The 26,999-nt window shown below is 45.0% G+C and overlaps 1 protein-coding gene across 4 annotated transcripts in view; it reads left to right on the top strand.

The window, feature by feature from the left end:
- Nucleotides 1-26,314, top strand: part of LOC147102522 (membrane-associated phosphatidylinositol transfer protein 3-like) — a 495,678-nt gene extending 469,364 nt beyond the window's left edge. For all 4 annotated transcript variants that reach the window (XM_085965038.1, XM_085965039.1, XM_085965037.1 and 1 more), the window contains 4 exons: nt 3,789-3,938; nt 14,459-14,642; nt 16,448-16,576; nt 19,700-26,314. In XM_085965038.1, the coding sequence (XP_085821164.1) occupies nt 3,789-3,938; nt 14,459-14,642; nt 16,448-16,576; nt 19,700-20,005 (769 nt within the window). In that variant the 3' untranslated portion in view covers nt 20,006-26,314. The remainder of the gene's footprint in view (nt 1-3,788; nt 3,939-14,458; nt 14,643-16,447; nt 16,577-19,699) is intronic.
- Nucleotides 26,315-26,999: the final 685 nt, after the last annotated feature.

Here is a 26,999-nt window from a genome sequence, read left to right as displayed (position 1 = left end):
AAATGCATAGTTAGGTATGCTGTGGTTACACAAACAACACACAGTACAATCTGCAGCACATCACCTGCTGTATTTCACATCTGCAGCACATCACCTGCTGTATTTCACATCTGCAGCACATCACCTGCTGTATTTCACATCTGCAGCACATCACCTGCTGTATTTCACATCTGCAGCACATCACCTGCTGTATTTCACATCTGCAGCACATCACCTGCTGTATTTCACATCTGCTGAAGCACGTTTGCTCAAATAAAGTGTATGATTTCAGTTGTACAAACTGGAACTATGTTCCTTTGCTTCAGCTTGCAAACCAGCCACATGATATACTGCATCCCAACAAGTGACCACTTTGAGGGACACAAAGGTTTTGGGCTACTGAGAACCTCTGCCCATCTGCACCTGGTGCAGGAAAGAAGCAGTATTTTAGGCTGCAGCACAATTATTATAACTGATTGTAAAGTACGTTGCCTGCAGAATGTTTGAGTGCTGGCTGAGTGCATTGTAATTCTCAGCTGTATGTGAATAATTATAGTCAGTTTTTGATTTTTTGTTCGTGGCAGCTTTCTACGTGATAATTTTTTGGTCTGCGAAATTAAGTTACATTGCTTCTTAACCTTCTTAATTGCCTTCCTTCATGCTGCAATTGCAGCAGATTACTGAATCATTTCAGATTACTAAAGCATTCAAGCAAACTCAGCCGCCGCCTGTGACCGACTCTGATTATCAGGCGCTACTATATATTTAGCAGGCTATGTTCCTTCACAATCTTCATTTCTCACACTTGACACTTACCTCCAGGTCAGACAATTTACTTCCAAATGTCCCTCCAGCTTGAGACAGGACCTTAATCTTTTGGCCAGTGCAGTGGGTTTCCATGCCTGCTTTAACTGACATTATATTGTGTGGTTCTCCCTGCCCGTACCATTGATAGAATCATAGAATGGTTATAGCACAGAAAGAGGCCATTCAGCCCGTCGAGCCCGTGCCGGCTCTCTGCAAGAGCACTTCAGCTAGTCCCACCCACCCGCCCTTTCCCCGTAGCCCTGCAAATTATTTTCCTTCAGGTACTTATCCAACTCCCTTTTGAAAGCCACGATTGAATCTGTCTCCACCACCCTTTCAGTCAGTGCATTCCAGATCCTAACCACTCGCTGTGTAAAAAAGCTTTTCCTCGTGTTGCCTTTGGTTCTTTTGCCAATCACCTTAAATCTGTGTCCTCTGGTTCTTGACCCTTCTGCCAATGGGAACAGTGTCCCATTATCTACTTTGTCTAGACCGTTCATTATTTTGAACACCTCCATCAAATCTCCTCTCAATCTTCTCTGATTTAAGGAGAACAACCCCAGCTTCTCCAGACTAGCCATGTAACTGAAGTCCCTCATCCCTGGAACCATTCTTGTAAATCTTTTCTGCACCTACTCTAAGGCCTTCACATCCTTCCTAAAGTGGGGTGCCCAGAATTGGACACAATGCTCCAGTTGAGGTCAGACCAATGTTTTGTAAAGGTTCATCATAACTTCCTTGCTTTTGTACTCTATGCTTCTATTTATGAAGCCCAGGATCCCGTATGCTTTTTTTAACCGCTTTCTCAACCTGCCCTGCCACCTTCAACGATTTGTGCACATATACCCCCAGGTCTCTCTGTTCATGCACCCCTTTAGAATTGTACCCATTAGTTTATATTGCCTCTCCTCGATCTTCCTATCAAAATGTATCACTTCACATTTTTCTGCATTAAATTTCATCTGCCATGTGTCTGCCCATTTCACCAGCCAGTCTATGTCTTCTTGAAGTCTATTACTATCCTCCTCGCTGTTCACTATACTTTTGAAATTGTGCCCTGTACACCCAAGTCCACGTCATTAATATATATCAAGAAAAACAGTGGTCCTAGTACCAACCCCTGGGGTATATCACTGTATACCTTCCTCCAGTCCGATAAACAACTGTTCACCACTACTCTCTGTTTCCTATCACTTAGCCAATTTTATATCCATGCTGCCACTGTCCCTTTTATTCCATGGGCTTCAACTTTGCTGGCAAGCCTATTATGTGGCACTTTATCAAACGCCTTTTGGAAATCCATGTACACCACATCAACCTCATTGCCCTCATCAACCCTCTCTGTTACCTCATCAAAAAACTCAATCAAGTTAGTTAAACACGATTTGTCTTTAACAAATCTGTGCCGGCTTTCCTTAATTAAGCCACACTTGTCCAAGTGACTGTTAATTTTGTCCCAGATTATCATTTCTAAAAGCTTCCCCACTACCGAGGTTAAACTGACTGGTCTGTAGTTGCTGGGTTTATCCTTACACCCTTTTTTGAACAAGGGTGTAACATTTGCAATTCTCCACTCCTCTGACACCACCCCCATATCTAAGGAGGATTAGAAGATTATGGCCAGTACCTCCGCAATTTCCACCTTTACTTCCCTAAATTTCATCCCATCTAGTCCTGGTGACTTATCTACTTTAAGTACAGCCAGCCTTTCTAGTACCTCCTCTTTATCAATTTTTATCCCATCCAGTATCTCAACTACCTCCTCTATGACTTTGGCAGCATCTTCTTCCTTGGGAAAGACAGATGCAAAGTATTCATTTAGTACCTCAGCCATGCCCTCTGCCTCCATGCGTAGGTCTCCTTTTTGGTCCCTAATTGGCTCCTCTTACTACCTGTTTACTATTAATATGCCAATAGAAGACTTTTGGATTCCCTTTTATGTTAGCTGCCAGTCTATTCTCATACTCTCTCTTTGCCCCTCTTATTTCCTTTTTCACTTCCCCTCTGAACTTTCTACATTCAGCCTGGTTCTCAACCTGAGATCTGTCATATGCCCCTTTTTCTGCTTCATCTTACTCTCTATCACTTTTGTCACCCAGGGAGCTCTGGTTTTGGTTGCCGTGGTTTCTGCTGTCTGTGCTGTTCCTCCCTGAAATGTTGACCACAACTGGTTTGGCTCAAAGACAGCTATTAATACTGGTTATATAGCTGTTTGACCAATTGAGCAGAATTCTTGCAGTTTCCTTGAGACTGACCACTCAGTTAGACGTTACTTTTAGCGCATCTTCGCACACCCCCAGAGCAAAGTAATGCATTCCTGTAAGTGAGCTGTAGAAGAAGAATTAAAAAAGTAACTCCTATTTAATACACTAAGAGGAATTACACACCCATAATGGCTTCAATTCTCATCTAGAGAGGAGTTTTGGTCCAGGGTTCATACTTTACTGACTTGGTTGGGTTTCTACAGTCAATTAAAAGTTCAGCTGAAACCAAAAGTTTGCCTGCTTCAGATTATTTGTTTAATCAGGATTTCTGATAAAGATTACAGAGATCCATCATTAACTGTAATCTTCTTTGGATGGACAATGTCATTAACCATAAATTAAAGTTCTCATTGTTTTTTTTATTAAAGGCAATATTACAATGCTTTGGTGCATTTAGAGAAGCTTTTGTTTATTTATTAATTGCTTCTTATTTTTCTAGAGTTGAAAAGAATGAGATTAGAAAAATATCATATGGGAGTTAAAAGATATGTTAGATAGGAAATGTTACTTAATGCTGGCTAATAGAGGCTTTCCTCTATAGGGGACATTTTCTCAGCTGAACCCCAGTCGAACTAACCCATGCTGAGGGATAGCTGAGTTCATGGTGATTATCTGGTGAAATTACACTAGGACATCCCAACCAGCACAACTTTCATTATTACGTACATCCAGCAAGCTTGATTGTACTCAAGTTTAAAGAATGGTAATGTCTAACCCTCGTTTTATAACTTTATCTAGAGGTGACCAGACTTTTGCAGAGAGCTACCTTACAGTGCTGCCAAAGGGAATGGAATGTGTCGTCTTCAGCATCGATGGTTCTTTTGCTGCTAGCGTCTCTATCATGGGCAGCGACCCTAAGGTCAGAGCAGGAGCTGTGGATGTGGTCAGGTACTGTGTGCACACGGTTTCACGTTATTCGTGTTTATGCTTGTCACATTTTGAAATGATAGATTCTTAAGAATCTTGCGTAGGATGCAGACTTCCTTCCCACCATCACAATGTTTGATCGAGCTTTTCTGTTTGCATTTGCCATTGTACGTTGCAATGTTCGACAATTCCCATTCAATTTTCCTATGTCAACTGTCACAATGCAGTTGCAGGCTTTGGGCACTAGGTGGTTCCATGGCACCAGTTTCTGAAGTCTCTCTCCCGATGCCAACACCACCTTGTGAATATATAAATAAAATTTATATTTATCAACTTACCATTGGCAATGACATAGGCAATTTACTAGTGGAATGGATAAATGCATAAATTCCAGCAAGTGGTTTCATGCTGGATTTTAAACTCAGAAATCAATGATTCACAGGATGTTCATAAGTAGTATTAAGAATGACTATGTAGATGGAATCTGAATCCAGAAAACTGTTGTTCAGATCTCTGAGTCTCAAATTTGGATTTACGTATTGGAAAGTACAGGTACTATTTAATCCAACACCTACTGCTACAGGTTTTTGTATTCCTTTTTCTCTTTGAACAGTTTCACAGTAGTTTCCATTCGTAGATCTTGTCTCCTATGATCTGGAAGTTGCACCTTTTTTCGATATTATACCCTTGGATGGTAGGATTAACAGTTACTCTATTTTCAGGAATCTACGTATAGGATTAACCCGAGACTCACACTATGATGGAATGTCTGGTGAATTGACAAAATATCACATGCAGACCAGGGATCGTTTTTAAGGCTAAAGTGATGAAAATATTTATTTACAATTATATAGAAGAACAAAAATGTGCAAGAACTTAACTGATGCCGACAAATGCAAAATTAAATGTCATTGTCCTGAAAGATTTAATTACACTTTCTAGTGAAATTTTCCTAAAATTATTGACAGGGAACTAAAGCACTCAGATCTTACACTTTAATGGTCATTAGAAAAATACTGGGGTAGATATTCAACTTGCTGCTTGGGTGTAAAACTGAGGTTGTAGATTGGCCGCGGTTGTAGAGACCGCACAATATTAATTTCTATTGAAACATAGAAACATAGAAGATAGTGTAAGGGGGGCATCTTTTAACTGGTTTATGGTAATTTACCTGGCCAGCAGCCTTTGCCTCTGAGCTCTGACCAATTCCAACCTTTTACCTGGTTTACGGTAATTCACCTGGTCAGCAGCCTTTCGCTGCTGCACTCTAAACCAATTTACAAGCAGCGGTTTCGAATCGCTACCCCTCCTTCAGTTCTGAGTGGAGGAACTTATAATTAATGATATTAAAACGGACAAGTGGTTTGGATGAGAGAAAAATCAAGTTTTATTACCAAAATAAACTACAATCAAAAGAATAAACTATACCACACGAACACAGTAATTAGAGTAAAACTATATAACAGGGGGTTGCAGACGGCGAAAACGAGGGATAAAATGGCTCCAATGTTACTTAAACAATCTTAGCAATTCCCTTAAATCATCACCCCAAACTCCTGCTAGGTTGCCTTGTTGAGTCAGAACACCCTGCTCACCTGTGGTCCAGCGAAGTAAAGAGAGAGAGATAGCTTCTCAGCAGCTATCTTTATACCTGGTGAGGTCCTGCCGTTCTGCCTTGCAAGGGCTGTGTGCAAAATTCCCTGCCCAAAGGGTCCAATACACAAGAGAAAGCTGTGATTGGCTAACTCAGAGTGGTTGGACCGGGTTAATGTGTCTTCCGGAGCTCCCTGGGCTGAAACAAAAGGGAAATACAACTGCTCTATTGTCCAGAATGCTAGGTGATTTAGACCCATTCAGTTCTTAAACGGTTCCCATTCAAGATACAAAAGTCTCTTCTGCAGTTTAGATGTATCCACTCGATATACAAACAAATGCTAATAGCATTCAATTGCTTTGTAAACAAAGCATTGTCCTGTGGTCATCTGGAACCACAATTGATTGACAGTCTTGAGTGCTTAGCAAACAAAGTTCCTTTGTTCATGCTGGCAGTTTCAAGCACTCGATCTTAGAGTCAACATTGTAGAATGTTTTGTAAACAGGCATCGATTGTCCTGCTGCAGGGGGGGTGGGGACACCCCTTTGATTGGCAGTTCCATTGAACCTTACTTCCAGACACAGAAAGCTGCTTTCCAAGTCCTTTGTCTTCGGCCATGTGGTGTGTCAGCCATTTTTATCCCTGGAAATTTAAAAGCACAACGCCCAGGGATTCTTTAATCAAAAAAATTAATCTTCAGGACTGTAAATTATTGCGAATTCTCACAGTCCGCCCTTGGATACTTCCAGCTTGCTTGTCGTATCCTCTTGAAGAAATGAGCAATAATTTCTGACCCTTCACAAACAACCATCCCCTGTATTTACCTAATAGCTATCTGCCACTGATCCCCGTCCCATCTATTCCCCTTAAATTCAAGAAAAAAAACCATGGTACGGTAGGCATCTTACAGATACTTCAGTTTTCAATAAGGGGTCTCATACCCCTACACGCTTGTAAAATTATACAATGCAATCCAAATTTACAAACTTTTTACATTATAACTTATTACAAAATGTAATCAAAATGATCCCAAGCACGGAGAGGATCCTATGCCTCTGCTCAACTTGGGGCTGTCACAAAATGATCCCAAGCACGGAGAGGATCCTACGCCTCTGCTCAACTTGGGGCTGTAACACAAAATACAAAAAAACATTAAACACTTGAAACAACATGCTTAAATAAAACCCTGACCATCACGTGCCGATGATGGGTCGCGAAATTCGAGTGGGTATTGCTCCACCCACCCGGGCAGTAAAAGTACCTTCCACCCCCCTTTGATCGTCTTAAACTTTAAAACAGGCAGAATGGATTTACAGACCAGCCTGCTCCGCCAGCCCCAAGCCATTCCCTTGTCCTTTTGTGGAGGCGGGGTACCCCTCATGTATAAAATTACCTTGGCACAGACCGAGACCGGGGAGTATGGCATCATGACTCCCAGTCCCTCCCCCTCCCATCTTCCCTCGACTGGCTGCAGAAAAATGATGGGTACCTGTGTGGCAGCACTCCCTGGCCCCACACAAACTTGGATCCCAGATCCGGCCACCCACTCATCCTTCCCAGCCACACTTACCCTCTAACTTTGCCCGTGGGCCCCCGGGTGAGTTCCTCCCTTCCCCGAACGCACCCACGCGACTCTTGGGTCTCCCCCTCCCTATGAAATCTTTCCCGGGCCATCACCACCCACCCCCAGGGAACGCATCCCTATCTGACAAGGCGCCCGCGCTTCCCCATCATGACTCCTCAACAGCAAGGTCTCCCGCAAGTGAACTTCGGTCAGGATAGTGCTGGGTTGGGGGCCGTGCCCCACCCAGCTGGGGCCATCTCCTCCCCGTATGAGGAGTAGGCGAGTTCCTCCGGACCCTGTCCGGTTTTTCCCGAAGATCGCTGCGGGGTCTCCTGGATTCGTTCAGTGGCGAGGGGATTCCCAACATTCCGTATTCGTATCTTCATTCGATGCCCAGCTCGGGCTGGGCGAACATGGCTGCTTCATTTTCCAATCTCCTGCAAAAACTTAAAAGGACATGCAGCCAGGTCTCACTGACCTGCTGCCTTAGGTGGAGACATGGTCGGGTCCCTTGACCTCGGACCAAAATGCAAACATTTGGCACACATGTAAACTTAAACTCTTTAAACTTAAACTTAAAAACTAGTTATATCTACAAAACTTAAAATACACCTTAAAAGCACGCTATATTCACGCACATAGCTATAATACAAATGCCGCCCGTCTCCGGACGGCCAGGCTAATCTCTGGCACTGTCGCAGATTGCTGCTGGCTGCAGCGAAGCTGGACTGCCTCCTGTCTCTGGTCCCTCGCAGCTTATGGCTGTTGAGTGGGGGCCTCTGTTCTCTGGCTTCTCCCTGGCTCAGGAGACCGCCCTACTCCACTGTAAAGTGGGTGACCATGCTTTCTTAGGCTGGGGCACCCACTGAGACCTTCTGAGGGGTGTCTCTATGGGGGAAACTTTGGCTGGCGGACCCTGAGCTTGGGTCACAGCCCCAGCTGGCTGGGAACCTTCTCCCCCATGTCCAAATAGCCCGCACTGTAATGTACCTGGCAGCCTGCCGGTGCAAATCTCTCTCTGGGTTTGTCTGCTCTTCCCTGCCCACTCCTGTGCTGGGGGCAGGTATACTCTCACCACCCGCTGCTGGTGGCTGGAAATTTTCCTCCCCATGTTTAAAACCTGGTGTCAGCTCCCTTCCTATGTCTCCTGCAAGAGGGATTGCTATCCCTGCCCCCCCAGGGTCCCACATCATGGGGGGGACCACTCTAGAAGCGGGCTGGGAAGCTGGTCCCTTTAAACAGGCCACTGCACCTGCGTGAATCTGCTGTTCGGAAGACTGGGGGGATTCCTGTCTCCAGACCAGCGCCTGCACATGCGCGGGCAGTTTCAGTGAATGAATGGGCAGCAGCCTGCTGATTTCTAATCCCAGGCTGCTGTTTCTTTGTTTCTGAGCCACCTAACTTGCTCAAATTTAAACTTTGGTTCGAATTTAAGCTTTTGCCAAAATTTAGGTCCCACTGGGGTGGGGAAGTGTCCCAATTTGTGGGCAGGACAACCTGTCCCTGGAAGCAAGCCACATTGCCTGTCTTTGTAGGCTGTGAACTTGAACTTGCATGGACAGCAAACTCATGTTCCCTCACCCAGGTGGCTTTAAATGGGGAATTTTGGACCTGCCTTTCATCTGGGGCCAAAACTATCCCCTGTGTGCCTCCCTTGTCCTGGATTTCTGCTACTGGATCTGCTCTACAGGGGCCATGATCTACTTCCTCAATCCTTAGGTCCCAGGCCAGCTTATAAGCTGCCTTTACCTCCCTAACCTTCTCCTCCTGCTCTGTTACTTCTGAGGTGAGGCGGGCACTCTCTCCCCGCAGTCTCATCTCGCTCCTCTTTTACTCCTATAATTTGGTACTTTAGGAATTCTATCTCGTTCCTTGCATGGCTTTTTCCCTCGCTAGCTTCTTGGGTGAGGTGTGCGATTTCCTCCTGTAGCCTCATCTCACAGTCCCTTGCCTCTGTGACTTCCTGCACAAGGCGCTCTATAAATGCCTGGCATTTCATGACCTCTAGTGTGAGGTGTGCATTCTCCCGCACTCTCATACCACTAGCTCTGGCCTCATACACCTCTCTGAGGCGTTCTACCTCCGCCTGGCATTTTTCAAGCTGGGACTCCCGATTCTTGGCATCTTTAACCTCCTTCTGCACCCTCTTCTCACCCTTCCTAACCCAGCCACCTATACCATGATAGGTCAGCCTACACGCTGCTGCTAACATCCGCAGGGCTACCCACATACTGAAAATGAGAGAAACTATAACTGATGCTTTCTCCAGATCCAGACAACTTATTAAATCAAAAGCTGCCTCCACTCCTACCTGGCTTGCCATTTGTAAGGGGGGCATCTTTTAACTGGTTTATGGTAATTTACCTGGCCAGCAGCCTTTTGCTGCTGCACTCTAAACCAATTTACAAGCAGCGGTTTTGAATCGCTACCCCTCCTTCAGTTCTGAGTGGAGGAACTTATAATTAATGATATTAAAATGGACAAGTGGTTTGGATGAGAGAAAAATCAAGTTTTATTACCTAAATAAACTACAATCAAAAGAATAAACTATACCACACGAACACAGTAATTACAGTAAAACTATATAATGGGGGGTTGCAGACGGCGAAAACGAGGGATACAATGGCTACAATGTTATTTAAACAATCTTAGCAATTCCCTCAAATCACCACCCCAAACTCCTGCTAGGTTGCCTTGCCGAGGAGTCAGAACACCCTGCTCACCTGTGGTCCAGCGAAGTAAAGAGAGAGAGATAGCTTCTCAGCCACTATCTTTATACCTGGCGAGGCCCCTGCCGTTCTGCCTTGCAAGGGCTGTGTGCAAAATTCCCCGCCCAAAGGGTCCAATACACAAGAGAAAGCTGTGATTGGCTAACTCAGAGTGGTTGCACTGGGTTAATGTGTCTTCCGGAGCTCCCTGGGCTGAAACAAAAGGGAAATACAACTGCTCTATTGTCCAGAATGCTAGGTGATTTAAGCCCATTCAGTTCTTAAACGGTTCCCATTCAAGATACAAAAGTCTCTTCAGCAGTTTAGATGTATCCACTCTGTTGTGTATGTAACTTTAAGGGAATAACTGGTCTTAAACTGCAGTACCGGCAGTGACCACCCCTGTATAAAAGGCCCTAGCAGGCTTCTGTAGTTTCAGTTTCAAGCTGCCTCTTGTTCAGTAAAGTACCTGTTAAACTGTTTTCCCGAAGTCCGTGTATTATTGAGGCGCGGACTTTACAGTGGCGATGAGTAAGTTCGAACTCACCTGCAGTGTGGCATCATCTCACGGGGATCTCGCCTGAAAGGAAGGTCCTGGAAGGTCGTAGTCTGAGCAACGGGAGTCGACCGAGGGCAACCGCCCAAAGAATCCATCGGTGTGTGGAGAATTGCGGGAGAGACTGTGGTTCCAGCGAATCGTGCTGGTAGCAGGTAGCTCGCTGACCCTTCCGGACTGCGGCGGGCTCAAGCTCGATCGAGCGGCTCTACAAATCGGGCCGCACAGCGTCGCCGGGAAAAGAAAACAAGAGAGAGAGGGTGGAGCGCACAGGGCGCCGTCGGTGCTCGAGAACAAGACAGCGGAGAGAAACTAAACGGGGGGGAAGGAAAGCGAGACGCGCCGAAGCTGCGGGTCGCCGCCATTACCCCGTAGAATGCTAGGAGCAGCGTGGCAGTAAGGGGAAGAAGCAAAAGCACGGGAGGCGCCATTTTATACCATTGGGGAAGAAGCAAAAGCGCGGGAGGCGCCATTTAAAATCGCCCAAGATGCCGAAAAGTGGCAGTGTCACTGCTTTCGACAACGAGGTAGAAGACTGGACCACGTATGTGGAAAGAATTGCAGTGTACTGCAAGGCAAATGAGGTGGCTGATGGAAAGAGGGCGTCGGTATTATTAAATCTGATGGGTGCGAGTATGTACGGCCTATTGCAGAATTTAATTACCCCAGCTAAACCAATGGAGAAAAGTTTTGAGGAGATTGTTCATATCTTACAGGAACATCTAAGCCGTACACCACTGCTGATAGCAGAAAGATTCAAGTTCCATAAAAGAAACCAGCACAAAGATGAGAGCAATGCTGACTATCTTACGGAACTACGCAAGTTATCGAAGCACTGCCAGTTCGGAGCAGGACTGGCAGACACCTTACGGGATGAGTTTGTCTGCGAGCTCCAGAGTGAAGGAACCCAGAAACGACTACTTTCAGACTTTCAGAACAGGCTTTCAGCGTGGCAGTATCCTACGAAGCAGCAGCACGGGGAGCTGCGGAAATACAACAGAAACCACAAGAATACAGCGCTAACGAAATGGCGTATGGAGCCCAAAAGTGCTATCGCTGCGGCAGAGCAACCCATGAGCAGAAGGACTGCTGGTTTAAAGACAAAATATGCAGGCAATGCGGGAAAATGGGACATATAGCAAGAGTCTGCAGGTCGGGAAAGAAGACCAACACAACAAGAACTACTAAGGAACAGTACAGGAAAGTAAAGAAACTGACAGATAGCAGTTCAGAAGATCAGGAGAGTGATAAGGACTCCGGGAGCAGGCGACTAAGTTGTTTAAAGTTACACAACGTGATTGCAAAAGATCACCGAACCATTTGGGTCACCCTCATGATAGCAGGGTCCCCAGTGAAGATGGAATTGGACACAGGATCAGCCCTAACTGTCATGAATCGATGAGACTATGAGCGGCTATTCTCACACATACCCTTAAAGGACACGTCCATTGTATTGAAGACATACACGGGGCAAAAGGTCTACCCCAGAGGAAAAATAAGGGTGCCAGTTGAATATAACGGAAAGGAAACACAGAAACTATACATGTATATACTACGAGATGGAGGACCACCATTATTGGGACGTGAATGGATTCGAAGACTACAATTGGATTGGCATTCCATTCTGGCACTAACTGTGACTGACAAAAAAGATGACGTCGCACCTGGACGTCTGTCACAAATTCTATCTGACGCGGAAGAGGTGTTCCAACAAGGACTTGGGACTCTAAAAGGAGTAAAGGCAACAATAAAGAAATCGAGGATATGACCAAGAGATGCACAGGATGCCAGAAGGTCCAAAACGCTCCACCACAGGCCCCGCTACATCCATGGGAGTGGCCCTCACCTCCATGGCAATGGGTATACATTGATTTCGCTGGTCCATTTATGGACTCAATGTTTCTAATCGCTATGGACGCCCATTCGAAATGGCTAGAGGTCATTAAAATGTCCTCCACCACCACGGAGAAAACTATTGCAGTCCTAAGGACCATCTTCGCCAGGAATGGGTTGCCAGAACAGATCTGTTCCGACAATGGCCCACAGTTTGTGTCTGAGGATTTCCGGAGGTTCCTGAAGAATAATGGGGTGAAACATTACACATCTGCCCCATATCATCCAGCCACAAATGGATTGGCTGAGAGGTTTGTTCAGACCTTTAAAAAGGCCATAAAGGCAATGTATAATGACGACATACCACTGCAACATAAGGTGGATAACTTCCTGTTTGCTTACCGGAATGCGACACATGCAGTAACCAACCAAACTCCAGCCGTACTGTTTTTCAACTGGAGACTAAGATGTCGCTTGGATTTGCTCAAACCAAACATAAGATGAGATGTTGAGGATAAGCAGCTCCAGCACATAAATGAGAAGCCAACCAGGAGCTTCAAGATAGGGCAACCAGCCTTGGCCCGCGACTACCGAACAGAAAAATGGCAGCCAGGCACGATATGCACACAGCAGGGACCACTAATGTACACAGTGGACGTTGGAGAGAGCATCGTGAGACGCCATGCTGACCAGATTCTAGAGTCACAGGAACAAGCCAAACCTGTACCACAAGCATGTGCACCTGGTAATGAGCCCGAAGTACAGATTGCGTCTACCTCAGAAGCAGGGGTATTGGAAGCTGACGAACCAACCAATGACAATGAGCCAGAATTGACTCCACCGCCAGAACAGGATACTCGAGAAAGGCGCTATCCAGTCCGGATCAGGAAGCCTCCTCAAAGACTGAACTTATAAATGACTATTTCAGTTGATGCATATATTACTGAGAAAATTGTAACTGTAATTAGTTATTATTTAGTTGTTAAATGAATGTTATGTACTGTTTATCTAAAAGGGGAGGAATTGTTGTGTATGTACCTTTAAGGGAATAACTGGTCTTAGACTGCAGTACCGGCAGTGACCACCCCTGTATAAAAGGCCCTAGCAGGCTTCTGTAGTTTCAGTTTCAAGCTGCCTCTTGTTCAGTAAAGTACCTGTTAAACTGTTCTCCCGAAGCCCGTGTATTATTGAGGCGCGGAATTTACACACTCGATATACAAACAAATGCTAATAGCATTCAATTGCTTTTTAAACAAAGCATTGTCCTGTGGTCATCTGGAACCACAATTGATTGACAGTCTTGAGTGCTTAGCAAACAAAGTTCCTTTGTTCATGCTGGCAGTTTCAAGCACTCGATCTTAGAGTCAACATTGTAGAACGTTTTGTAAACAGGCATCGATTGTCCTGCTGCATGGGGGGTGGGGACACCCCTTTGATTGGCAGCTCCATTGAACCTTACTTCCAGACACAGAAAGCTGCTTTCCAAGTCCTTTGCCTTCGGCCATTTGGTGTGTCAGCCATTTTTATCCCTGGAAATTTAAAAGCACAACGCCCAGGGATTCTTTAATCAAAAAAATTAATCTTCAGAACTGTAAATTATTGCGAATTCTTACAATAGGAGCGGGAGTAGGCCATTCAGCCTCTCGAGCCTGCTCCGCCATTCAATGGGGATCATGGCTGATCATCCAAATTCAGTACCCTGTCCCTGCCTTCTCCCCATATCCCTTGATCCCTTTAGCCTTAAGAAATATATCTAACTCCTTCTTGAATATATTTAATGAATTGGCCTCCACTGCCTTCTGTGGTAGAGAATTCCACAGGTTCACCACTCTCTGGGTGAAGTAATTCCTCCTCATCTCTGTCCTAAATGGCTTACCCCTTATCCTTAGACTGTGACCCCTGGTTCTGGACTCCCCGACCATCGGGAACATCCTTCCTGCATCTAGTCTGTCTAGTCCTGTTAGAATTTTATAAGTTTCAATGAGATCCCCTCTCATTCTTCTAAACTCCAGCGAGTATAAGTCCAATCGACCTAATCTCTCCTCATACGTCATTCCTGCCATCCTGAAATCTCCCTTTATTACATACAACGCAACGTTATTCCCACACATTCTTCCTTTGGTGACGCCAATGTCGGGAATGTGAAAACCACTGAAAATATCTGGAAAGAATACACCGAATTATTTTCCTTCAGTAACAACTGTTGCATTGCTGTCTCATTTGTTGTGCTGTAATTCTCTCCGTGCAAAGATGTCACTTTAAATGAAAGTTTCTTCTTTTTCAAAGACACTGGCAGGACCTGGGCTACCTCATCATTTACATCACCGGACGCCCAGACATGCAGAAGCAGCGGGTGGTGTCCTGGCTGGCTCAGCATAACTTCCCCCAGGGCATGATATTCTTCTCCGAAGGCCTGGTCCATGATCCCCTGCGGCAAAAAACAATCTTCTTGCGCAATCTGGTGCAAGAGGTAAGCTTCGCGAAGGTGCTGAGTATGACTACTATTTAGAAGGCAGTTGTAAAACAGTAAAGGATGCAAAAGTCTAGTTTACCTCAGATGAAGCTGATGTTTTCAGGCTGATGCAGGAAAAGGGTTCCAAGTGAAAGGTAGGGTCTTACGTGAAACGAGTTGGCGTCACCTCAGCTCAGTTCCTAGTGGGCACAGAATTGCTTGTAATTTGACACGAATCGAGACTAAATTGACAGTCTCACTCAGAGATGCCACAGAGATGGCTGGTGTGGGAAGTAGAAAAGGCCGCACTGATGAACTAGGGATTGTCAGGCATGCTGTAAGGAAACTATAACTTCTTAGAATTAAAAGCTAGAAGTAACTATAACTTCTTAGAATTAAAATTAGTGGGAAATAAGTTTGTCTCTGATCCTTGTTTAGGAATGTCGAACCCTGATAAGGCAGGAACTGTAAAACTAATAAGCTGGTCTTTTGTCCTTGCTTAAGATAAGGCAGGACAGACAGATGGGATGAGGTAAACACTCCTGTCCAGAGCAGGAACAGATAAATTAGCCCACGAATGCTGTAAAGATGGGTTTCAGTGAACCATTCAGCAACCTCCCTGATAAGGGGCATCGAATGGACACAGCCCTTCGCCTATTCTGTAGACCAATCAATGATCGTAGAAGGGGGTGCACGAGGGGTGCACGCCTCAAGTTAGGGTATAATTGCTGTACGTATTTCATACTCGGTGGAAGAATCCTGTCTCTGGGATGAGACTGAGATTTTCCCCATGCATATACATGAATAAAGATCGTGAAACTTATCCAAGGTGTCCGTCTGGTGAATTTGTGGTTGCTATAGGGCAAGTGCTGACCCCTTATCTCAGGGGGTCCGCTTGAGAGGAGGGATGACTTCTCTTTTACCCCAACACATGCTGTGAGGGAAGAGTAGAGAGAGGTAGCTTTATGACACGAAAATGCTCAATACTGATGGTGGTCAAAAAGGAGAAGAGTTTCATCCTCCATCACTTCCTCAGACATTATATAGTGGTTGCTTAATGATAATTGGATTGATAAGCAGGACATGTTCCAGAGGGTTGCTCCTATTGTGAGGTTTCCACTGTATTATGAAAAGGGCTGCAGTTTTTAACCAGGAGGAAATGGCGCTCCAACGCCCTGAACCCCACAGGGTCACAGACAGATTTTGCCGCTGTTACTTATCTGCTAGGTATAAATCTCGGCTGTGCTGTCATGGGGTAGGAAGAGTTTACCCATAGTGTGGAAAGATAAATCAGAGGACAGCCCTGGTAACACCTTCTGCTATAGAATGACATTGGCAGGGCTGTCTGTTTGCCTGCCCTTTTGGCACATCGAAACCATAAGCAACCTTAAACATGAAAAAATGAAGAAATTATTGTTTTTAATAAAAATCCTACACTGAAAATATTGTTTATATGTGTCCTCTGTGGTTGATGAATGAAAAGTACAAATTAAAATCCCACCGATTCCATCACTGTACAAATCTTACAGGAGTAAATGCTTGTTATATGCAAGACAACCTTTATTGAATACAGCATGATCTGACACAGTTATTATCAGGGAAAGGTCAGTACCTGCAAGTTTGGTTGTACATGCTGTTTTCTGGTCCAGCCCAAACTAACTGTATATAACTGCAGATCTTAAAATCTAAAAGTCCAAACAGGAAATCAATGTTATGTAAGTCTTAAAGTTGTAGATCCATCTATTTTTGTGAAGCTTCAGTTCTCCCTGGTCTGTGGTTGCTTTTTAATAATGTATAGCTTTGCTAATTTGATCTCCCTGCAGTCCCATATCAAGATCTCTGCTGCCTATGGCTCAATGAAAGACATTTCAGTGTACAACGTGCTGGGATTGTCACCTTCTCAAATCTACATCGTTGGACGCCCATCAAAGAAGTATCAGAACCAATGTCAGGTAATGTGCCTCTGTAGTCCATGATAGAGCATGCAACTACAAGAAGGAGTTAAAAAAAGTTCTTACCTTAAAAAAATGACAAATAAAAGTGTCAAATGCTCCAGAGAGATACCAGAATCATTAGGCTGTCAAATTTAGCCAATTGGTTCTCATCAACTAATGTTCACATTCTTTGCATTTTTCTCCAATTCTCTTATTTCCGAGCTCTTTTGCTCTCTTATTGTTTTGTTATGTATGTCCTTGCTTCCTTGTGCCTGATATCTTCCTCCATTTCACAGTATGATTCCAACAACTTTAACTATCGTTGCAAATTTGCCTCTCCTCCCACCTGCAGCTTTGTGCTTCTGTTTAGTAAAAAAAAATCAGCGTGTGGGAAAGGGTTGTACTTTTAACCTGCTTCTGACATTTTATTACACTTCTGAAAGGCATACACTGGGGAGTTAAACGCCAAGGATGATGAGGCAGGATGGGCCTGGAAGTTGGAGAATCGGCTGGATGGAAGCCAGCACAGCTGTGGCAAACAATGGGTGGGATCATTCTTTTCAATCAAAGTGGTCTTGGGTGACATGAGAAGCTGCAAAGAAATATATTTTGTTCTCAATATCTTACTCGATATTTTTCTGTTCCAACATTAACTCTTACAGCTTCCCTGATGGCTCATTTAGGGAAGGGCCCAGGTTCAGTTATATCCGTGTGTGTGTGTGGGAGAAAATGCAAAATAGCCACCAGAGGGCGATAAATAACAGTAACAATCAGGACGGCAAAGGATTCAACGCAATTAGTCTTAGGGTTTCTCATTTTATGATATTCAGAAGCATTTTACTCTGCATTTATTTAAATCACAATAGAAAATCTACCAACATTGACACTTAAGCACATTGATCAGGTGGATAGTATCAAATTGGCCATGACTTTGTCTCAATGTACAAAACCACAACCATTCCCTACTATGGACGGACAATGTAAATTAAGCCCTGTATTTTATCAACAATTTAGACCATTGTATCAATTGTCAGTTGGTTAAGATCATTCCCTTCGTATTCAACAGCATCATATTCACACATCACACAAGGGCCTTGACATTGCACTAAGATTATTAACAGACAAATGCTTAACACGCTTTTGTGAAATCCCTCTGTCCGCTATTTTAAAAAGGAAGCTAACTTATTTATTTCAAACTGATTATTTAAAAAAAAGAGTTAATTCCTTCATTAAGAAAGCTGGAAATTTTAAATGAAAGCATTAAGCATTTGTACTGTAACGTTCACAACAACGTAATGTCAAGCCCGTAGTCTTAACATACTCTCTCAAGTGGAGGAGGGTTACAGTCGCACCTTCCGACACTCGAGGACCAATAATATGATGGTGGGCACAGTATTATCGGGTGAGGAGGCCTGAGGCGGTTAGCAAACCCTAATGCAGCAAAGAGTGAGTAGGGCACTAGGAACCTGTGCACAAGGCTCATTAACACCTAGTTGGAACAGGTACTGTAGGGAAGTCCCTAGTGGGTTAATAAGATTCCTCTGCCTGCACCTCCCCATGCCCACTCCCCATGCCCACTCCCCATGCCCACACCCCATGCCCACTCCCCATGCCCACACCCCATGCCCACTCCCCATGCCCACACCCCATGCCCACTCCCCATGCCCACACCCCATGCCCACTCCCCATGTCCACACCCCATGTCCACTCCCCATGCCCACTCCCCATGCCCACTCCCCATGCCCACACACCATGCCCACTCCCCATGCCCACACCCCATGCCCACTCCCCATGTCCACACCCCATGCCCACTCCCCATGCCCACACCCCATGCCCACTCCACATGCCACTCCATTCTCCCATGCCACCCCGCCCCAGCTGCCCACCTGACCCCTTTCTTCCAGGAGAACGACACCAGTGCTTGATTACGCTTCTGTAAAGCGTCTTGGGATGTGTTTCTACGTTAAAGGTACAATTTGAATGCAAGTTGTTGTTAACTGGCTGCTGGCAGCTGAAATTCTAGTCCCAGCCTCAATGTTATACACACAGTGCCGGAGTGATATAAATGATGTTAATAAGCTGACCTTACTTTATGAGGGACGGTAGCAGATAGCACTCCTGTGCTGCACAGCTGGGAGCTTATAGTCGGACTCCAGATGTCCCTGGCATGTTCTGTAAATAGTGTACACAGCATGCTATTTATCTGGTCATGAGCCACATCTAGTGGTGGAACATCAGTACTGCATCAACCTTTACATTTTTTAGCCAATATTGTTCTCACGATTAAACCTTACTTAGCGTCTCTTTTTCTCCGTCTTCAGTAGTTTTAAATTATTTTAATGGGCCTCCATTATTTTTCCTGTGCTTTTTTTAGATTTTTTTTTAAATCGGAAGGTTGTGTGAAATGGGAACAATAAAAACTGAATAATCAAAAACCTGGCACAGGCACGCTGGGCCGAATGGCCACTTTCTGTGCTGTATGATTCTACGATTGTGTAAAAGACCGGGAACAGACCAAAGGATTACGTTGCTCGTAACACTGTAGGCCTCAGGAAATAACTTCATTGTTAAAATCTCAGAATCCTTAAAGGCCAAAAGGGTTAAATAATGAGGACAAGTTGCATAGACTAGGCTTGTATTCCCTTGAATATCGAAGATTAAGGTGTTTAATTGAGGTGTTTAGGATCACTAAAGGATTTCATAGGGTAGATAGAGATAAACTATTTCCTCTGGTGGGGAGTCCAGAACAAAGGGGCAGAACCTTTAACTAGGCCGTTCAGGGGTGACGTCAGGAAGCACTTTTTTGCACAAAGGGTGGTAGAAATTTGGAACATTCTCCCCCAAAAGGCTGTGGATGCTGGTATAATGGGAGTTGTCAAGACTGAGAGCATTAGATTTTTGTTGGGTGAGGGCATTGAGGGATACGGAGCAAAGGCAGGAACATGGAGTCGAGGTGCAGATCAGCCCTGATCTAACACAATGGCGGAGCAGGCCCGAGTTGCTGAAAGGCCTACTCTGTCCAGAATGTTCCTAAAATTACATTAAAACAGTAAAAATCGGAATGAGAATTCGGACACCGAATGACTCAGTGACTAGTAGCTTCCCTCTGCTTCACAGTAAATGTTATTTCTTTCCCCGCAGTTTCTCTCTGAAGGTTACGCTGCTCACCTGGCCCAGCTGGAGTTCAGCCATCGTTCCCGGCCAAAGAAGAACAACCCCCGAATGATTTTACGGAAGGGGAGCTTCGGCCTTTCTGCTCAGCCGGACTTTCTTCGAAAAAGAAACCATTTGCGGCGGACTATGTCGGTGCAGCAACCCGAGCCGCCATCCTGCAATCCCAAGCCGGAGCGAGCCCAGAGCCAGCCAGAGTCAGATAAGGATGACAGACACCCCCACAGCATCGCCTGGGCCCGTAGCGGAGGCTCCAAATCTGAACCAAGCGTGTGAGCAATGTATCATAGGCAACAGAGAGTTCCAGGCTTTATCTAGAGTCTGAAGGTACACTGAAAGAGGTATTTTGGAGCAGGTTGTACACTGTGGTGACCATTCTTGTTCCAAAAGGTATTGGGCTGGAATTTCCTCTTCGATCCAATCAATGGCGGAAGTGACCTGGCACCGACCCCGGCAAATCTTCACAGGTCAACCTCACGTAAATAATATAGACGGGCTCCCCGAGGTATTGAAAGGCAGTCCACCGCAGGGGGAGAAGCTTTTCCCTCCAGGAGTGTATATTGGGAAATCACAGATGGAAGATCACAAGGAGCGTGCCCGCAGTTTCCCAACATGCGCTCCCAGCGGGCCAGACTCCCCACCGGGAGCATGCATTCACAAACTCAGCTGAATGTCTCACCAGTGATCGTGGCCTTTCAGGCACTTACTGAAGTTATAGCTCAGTCACACCTACAGCACAGGCGAGCTACGAGTCCTTCAAACATGTTAAAGACGACTGCAACTCTCTGTTGCCAATGAGACACCCTCGGATCATTCGTGCATATTTTTATACATGTTCCTTGTATTAAGCTGAGACATAGAATAACACAATGTAATATTGGAAGAACCATTGACGAGGACTGAATATTTAGCAGTTCTCTCAAAAAGTGCTCTCGGTCTTTGCTGTTCAGAACTGTAACAGGAACCTTGATGTCAGACACCCAGTATCAAATGTGAACGTCGGCAGGGGAGGGAGTCCCTGCTTTTATTGCTAAGTTCTTGGATTGGTTAAGGTCAGGCAGACTTCACTGCACTTTGGTTCACTCACTCGCTTAAATGATAAAGCGGCTCTGAGCTCCAAGATCAACTTGACAAACAAAAAAAGACTCAAGCAATTCACAAGACATAAGCATAAAGCCAGGCTGTCTGAACAATCACGTGTAACCCAGCCTCCTGTTAGCAGCGGTTATACCGTGCAAAAAGTTCCAGCACTATTTGTACAACTAAAAGGACTCGACTACCCACCAGCTGATGGATGGGGAAAAATGAAAACTTCTGGCTAACTAGATTTGCTTTGATTAAGTTGTTACGCAGATCAGCAAACAAAATCAGTTTTTTTTAATCCTGCTGATTTGTAATTATTCAGATTTGTATTCAGTCACATGGAGGCAAGCTTCCTCTTTGTGGCCATACTTGAATTTTTTTAAAGTTAACCCTGTCCTATCTGTTCTTGCAGGCTGGTTCCCCTAAAGACAAATCCTTTGGCATATTGAGGAGTTAATGTTTCATTGAGGACCGTTTGATGAAGGGAAGGGTCCACACCCAAACGTTACCTCCTCTGTTCTCTGCTGCCTGATCTGAGTGTTTCCAACATCTTTGTTTCTGTTTCAGATTCCAGTAGCTGCCTTTTTTGTGTTCCTTTTCAGTACAGGAAACTCTCGTTTAAACGGCACCTAAATATCCAGAATTCTCTATTAACCGGCAAAATTCATACTCCGAAAACACCACCTCAATAACCGGCAATGTTGCCGAGTCCGAGTCCAAGTCTCCCACAGTGGCTGAGTTAGTCAGTGGGGGTAGTTCTCCAAACTGCCACTACTCGGCTTCTTGGCGCTGTCGGAGGTCCGAACACCTCAATAACAGGAGTCTGACTCTTTGTTTGTTAAAAATAGCCTCGGTAGATAACCCTCTTCGTCATCCGGAATTTTTAATCAACCGGCACCATCCCGGTCCCGTCGGTGCCGGATACCAAAGAGTTTCCTGTATTTGTTTGTTTGCAAGAAAGGAATTCACTATTTTACAAACATGGAAACTATCTGAAGAAGTCATTGCACATCGCCAGGATTTAAAGAGCCGCGGTGGCACCTATTTGCCAATTTTTAAAATGATTTAAAGGGGCAACTCACCAAGATGTTAATGGTGGGGGTGGGAGGGGGTCTCAGCAATGGTGGAGCCGCTGATGGTCAGGTGGTGGTGGCTGGGCTTTTTATTGTTGGATATGGTTATTACGTGGCACAACTGTTACCAGCCACTTGTTAGCCCAGGCCTGACTGTTGTCCAAGTCTAGGGTGGCATTATGGACGAGTTGTGAATGGAACTGAACACTGGAATCATCAGCAAACAGCCCCACTCCTGATCTTATGACAGAGGAATGGTCCTTGATGAGCTGAAGATGATTAGGCCAAGGAAGCTGCCCTGAAGAACTCCTGCAGCAATGTCCTGGAGCTGTGATGATTGGCCTCTGACAATTATGACCACCTTCCTTTGTGTTGGGAATTACCAGTGCAGGGTTTTCTCCTTGAGCTCCATTGCTATACTTGATCAGAAACTGCCTTGATATCAAGGACAGCTACTCTCATCTACCTTTGACATTCAACACTTGTATCCATGTCTGAATCAAGGCTATGATGAGGTGTAGAGCTGAATGATGCTGGTGGAACCCGAACTGAGCTTTGGTCACCAGGATATTGATGAGTAGCTGCTGTTTGATGGCTCCTGCCATCACTATTGATGAATGAGGGAAGGATGATAGTTGCAGTAATTGACTGGTTTAGAATTATTAGGGTAGAATTTCTGCAGGGATTCTCCCGATCTCCTGCCGTAACTTTGGTAATCCCAGGGAAATGGTGTAAATAGCTGTTTACGTCAATTCTGTGGTCTTTCCACTGAAGTTACTGCAAGATATTAGAACCACTGCAATAATTCTACCCCAGCCGGTTTGTGTGGTAAGATGTTCCTGGACAATTTTCTCTAGTATCGGGTAGATGCCAATGTCATAGCTGCATTGGAGCAGTTTGGCTAAGAGGCACCTTCTGGCGCTACGTCTTCAATATTAAAGCCAGGATGTTATTAGGATAGCCTTCAGTATGTCCAGTACACTCAACCATTTCTTAATGTCACGTCGAGTGAACCAAATTAGCCAGATACTGGCATCGATGACAGCAGGGACTCGGGAGGAAGCCAGGTAGGGTTGTCCACGTGGCATTTTTGGCTGAAGATGCTTGCAAAGAATTTAGTCTTGTCTCTTGCACTCACATAATGGGCTCCAAAATGATTAAAAATAGAGATGTTTATGCAGCCTCTTCCTCCTGTTAGTTGCCTGATGACCCACCACCATTCTGGACTGGTGGTAGGTTAGAAGTCTTTGTTCTCATCTGTTAGGTGTGGGACCACGTAGCTCTTTCTATGACCTTCTGCTTTAGATGTTTAGCATGCACGTAGTCCTGTGTTGTAGTTTCAGTCTAAGGTACACCAGATGCTGCTCCTGTCACACTCTTCTGCGCTCCCTGATGAACCAGGGTTGGTCTCCTGAGCTAATGTTGATGGAGGAGTGGGGGATGTTCTGTGTTATGTGGTTACAGATTGTGGTTGTGTACAATTTATTGCTGCTGATGTCCCACAGCACTTTGTGGATGTCCCACTTTTATACTGCCAGATCTGTCCTTAGTTAGTCCACTAAACAATGGAGGGGATCCTCATTCTGGGGATAAGACTTTCAGTCTCGAGGATTGTGCAGTGGTCACTCCTACTAATGCCAATGTGGACAAACTTGTCTGTGACAGGTAGGTTGGTGAGAGCACAGTTAGGACTGAACCAGACCACTTGACTTGTACTTGATTCAACTTCAACCAAAATAGTTGAGTTTCAATGCTGACATATTACTGTCCTCTTCAGCCTGTCACACTATGTTTGCCCCCATCCCACCATGACCTTTCTCACCTCCACAACATCAATTTTGAGGGCCACAAGCTTGAACACAGTTAGCTCCTGAATGGCCTGGTTGTCCACCATCATATCTGGCTGAACCACCTCAAGCAAAAGTGCCTTTCCTTCTCTCCAGCCAAATCGTCATCCGACTCAATGATTATCTTCAAGGTTGGGGACAATACTGGATCCCTCAAAAATAAACTGCTTCCTTCAGTCTCCTTTTCTTTGCCAAGTGTGAGAAGCCCATTTTGTCTTAATTGAGAACATTCACTCAGCTGCCTCAGTCTCGTCCTCCCCCTCCTGGCTCATCCCCGACACTTCAGCCATGAATCACGCTGAAGCTTCTCCCTGCAGCCTTTACCAGGCTCATTTTCTCCAAATACCCACTTCCTACTCGAGTCAACTCCTGATAAAACAACCTTTTATTTCCCAGTACTTGTTGACCCAGTTAACTTTGCACAGCTGTCTCCCTCAACACCACCCCTCGCTCCTCCCCAAAAGCCTACCTTTCCCTTCCTCCTCTCCAACTACCACTCCATTTGTAACCTCCCTTTCTCTCTTACGGGTTCCTGAATGCATAATTACTATTGAAGTCTGCACTCAACTTTCCTACCAATCCTTGGTGAAACCCTTTAGTCTGGTTTCTACTCTACCCACAACACCAAGCCTGTTCTGTTCAAAGTCACCAATTGCATAATGTCTATAATCATGACGTACACTCCCTCCTCAGTCTGCACCCAACATTTGAAATGGTCGATCACCGCCTGTCCTGCTTGGGACTGACATAGTTCCAGTCCTATTTATCCCAACATAGCCAGCACATTTCTAGCAATGACTTCTCTCATCCCTGCATTATCACCTTGGATCACCCAAGTTTCCATCCTTGACCTCGCATTTGCATGTTGGCCTTTAGTGACCTTGTCCAGACACAAAATCAGCTTCCAGTTATATGCTGATGAATGACACTTAACTCTACCTCTCTAATACCACCCTCAACTCCCTGACCACTACTGTTCTGTCTGGATGTCTTATATCGACATAGATGGACCACAACTTTTTACTGTTTAACAGTGGCAAGACTGAATCTACCCTACTCATCTCCCATCAAAATGTCACATCCTAAACCCCCTCTCCCCAGCTTCATCCATCGCCCCACTGCCTACTCAGACTGAACCCAACCGGCAGTGAACTTCAAACCCCAATATCCCTGCATCACCAAGGCCCTTCACTACCACCTCTGCAACGTCATCCAGCTCTACCCTTACCTCACCCCCACTGCCACTGAAACCATTGTCCATTATTACCTCAAGGCTTGCCTGCTCTCCTCACCTTTAAAAAAAAACATTTTTATTAATAAAAGGCACCATCATCAAAATGGCTTCAAAACTGCCTGCTCGCAAATTAGCTTCCGTTCTTTTGACCTTGCTCAAAGTGCATTCAAAAAGTAGCCAGACAAACCAACACTTGATTTCCACCCTACATAAACTACAACTTGTCCAAATACTGCCACCTGCATCCTGTCCCACAATAAGTGGCAGGAGGACACTCACCAAGTCAACTGCAACTGCTCGAAGAAAGCTAGTAGATGTAAGTGAGGGGGAGAGGATTTCCAATTTATCATTCACCAACTATGCATACTGCCCGTACACAAATGTCTTCAGCTGATTGTGGTTCTGTACAGTAGGCCACTATGGAGCAAACAGATATAGCCAAGCAGCCCAGCATCCAGACTGCAGTTGTTCATTTGCTTCGAACTTCAAATTGGATAATGGCTCAGCCCAAAGGTGAGAGAGAGTCTTTGACCGGGCCAGGGTACCGAGAGCTTGGAAAATAATTAGCATTCCAAACTGTCTGCCTTCAGCAGATGAGCTGCTGCCTATTTGCCAGAGGGTTTGTGACAAGATAGCTTCCCTTCTGTGCATGAAAATCCTCCTTTGAAAAGCCAGACCTGCTCTTACCTCCTGAGGGAGCCATTTTGTGTTTGGGTCGCAACATGATCAGCCATGTAAGTGGCCAGGGCGAAGGAGCAGAACAAAATTCTAGGAGTAAAAAAAATATGAAAAGGATGGAGATGACAAAGGCCCTCATTAAACTGTACATACAGCTGAGCAACCTTTACAGGCCTACGAAGAGTAGTGTGGAACATTTCCTTCCTCAGATTAAGTATGTTAAATATTTGTTATTTCACTTTAGTGTTTTTGAACTGATCACAGTAGTTGTTCACAAATGTTTAAAGATAATGTCTGACTGTTTCACTATATTAAAAGACTGCAGTGTTTCACAGTTGCATACCTGCTTGACCAAAGTAGCTCATCTCTTGCTGTTACAAAGTGCAATGTGTTGAGTATTTAATAACTTATTTTTGTATCGGGTACATGGTGTAAAATTGTAAAATTAAGTGTGTTGCTTGCGCTCCTTTGTGATATGACAGAACGATGCTGTACCTTGTGTATCAGTTGGTCTAGATTTTTATGTGTACAGTTTTGCATTGCTTGTACTTGAGATGAAAAGCCAGCTGTACGATGACGGTGCAGTTTCCAAGAGAATGGTTTTATTTGTTTAAATGATTTGGAACACACTTATTTATTAATTAAAGTTACAATGTGGTTTTGTACAGAAGTATTATGGAATATGGTTTCTAAGTCCTCACCAAATTAGGAATTAAAGATTGGGGTTATTTTTGGAAGGGGGTAGAGGAGATGGACAGAATTAATGAAAATGACCAGCAAATTTGCAAGAATGTCTCATTAGAATCCTAATTTATTTTGCACTATTCCAAGTAAAATGGATAATCACCATCAGTAGTGTAAAATTTTAAACGTTTTAGGGGGGAAAATTCAGTTGTTAGCGCCTTAAGAGAGCGCTAATGGGGCGCAAAGCAACTAGCGCCCAGCCGCGGCGATGTTTGCACCACTCGCGAAATTAACTAGACATTTTGCGGTGGCGCTAAACACTACCGCCACGATCTCCTGCTCTGGCAGATTGTGACGTCAGTCGAGTGCGCAACACCCCGGTAGCGCCCCGGACTGGATATTGAGTGGCGCCCCCTGCCTTACCGCCTGCCGCTAGCAACGACAGCTTGAGGGGAGCGTTTTGCAGTCAGGAAGGGACTGGGGGAGCGCTATTTAAAGGTGACCGCTTCCTGCCTTTTTTTGTTGGTGACATTTTTGCACCACGCATTCTGAGAGAGAGAGAGAGAGAGAGAGACTTCTGGAGAGATTCAATGCTGTGTGAAGGAGTTTTGGGTACTGAGCAGCACTTTGCAGGTTCATTTTGATTTGCCCATGTATCGATTTAGAAGAGA

This window comes from Somniosus microcephalus, chromosome 22 (genome assembly GCF_052327205.1).
Source record: "Somniosus microcephalus isolate GS21.2 chromosome 22, FLI_Smic_1.0, whole genome shotgun sequence".
Taxonomy (NCBI): Eukaryota; Metazoa; Chordata; class Chondrichthyes; order Squaliformes; family Somniosidae; genus Somniosus; species Somniosus microcephalus.
The sequence above is the reverse complement of the archived record's forward strand: the minus strand, read 5'-3'. Positions and strand labels throughout refer to the sequence as shown.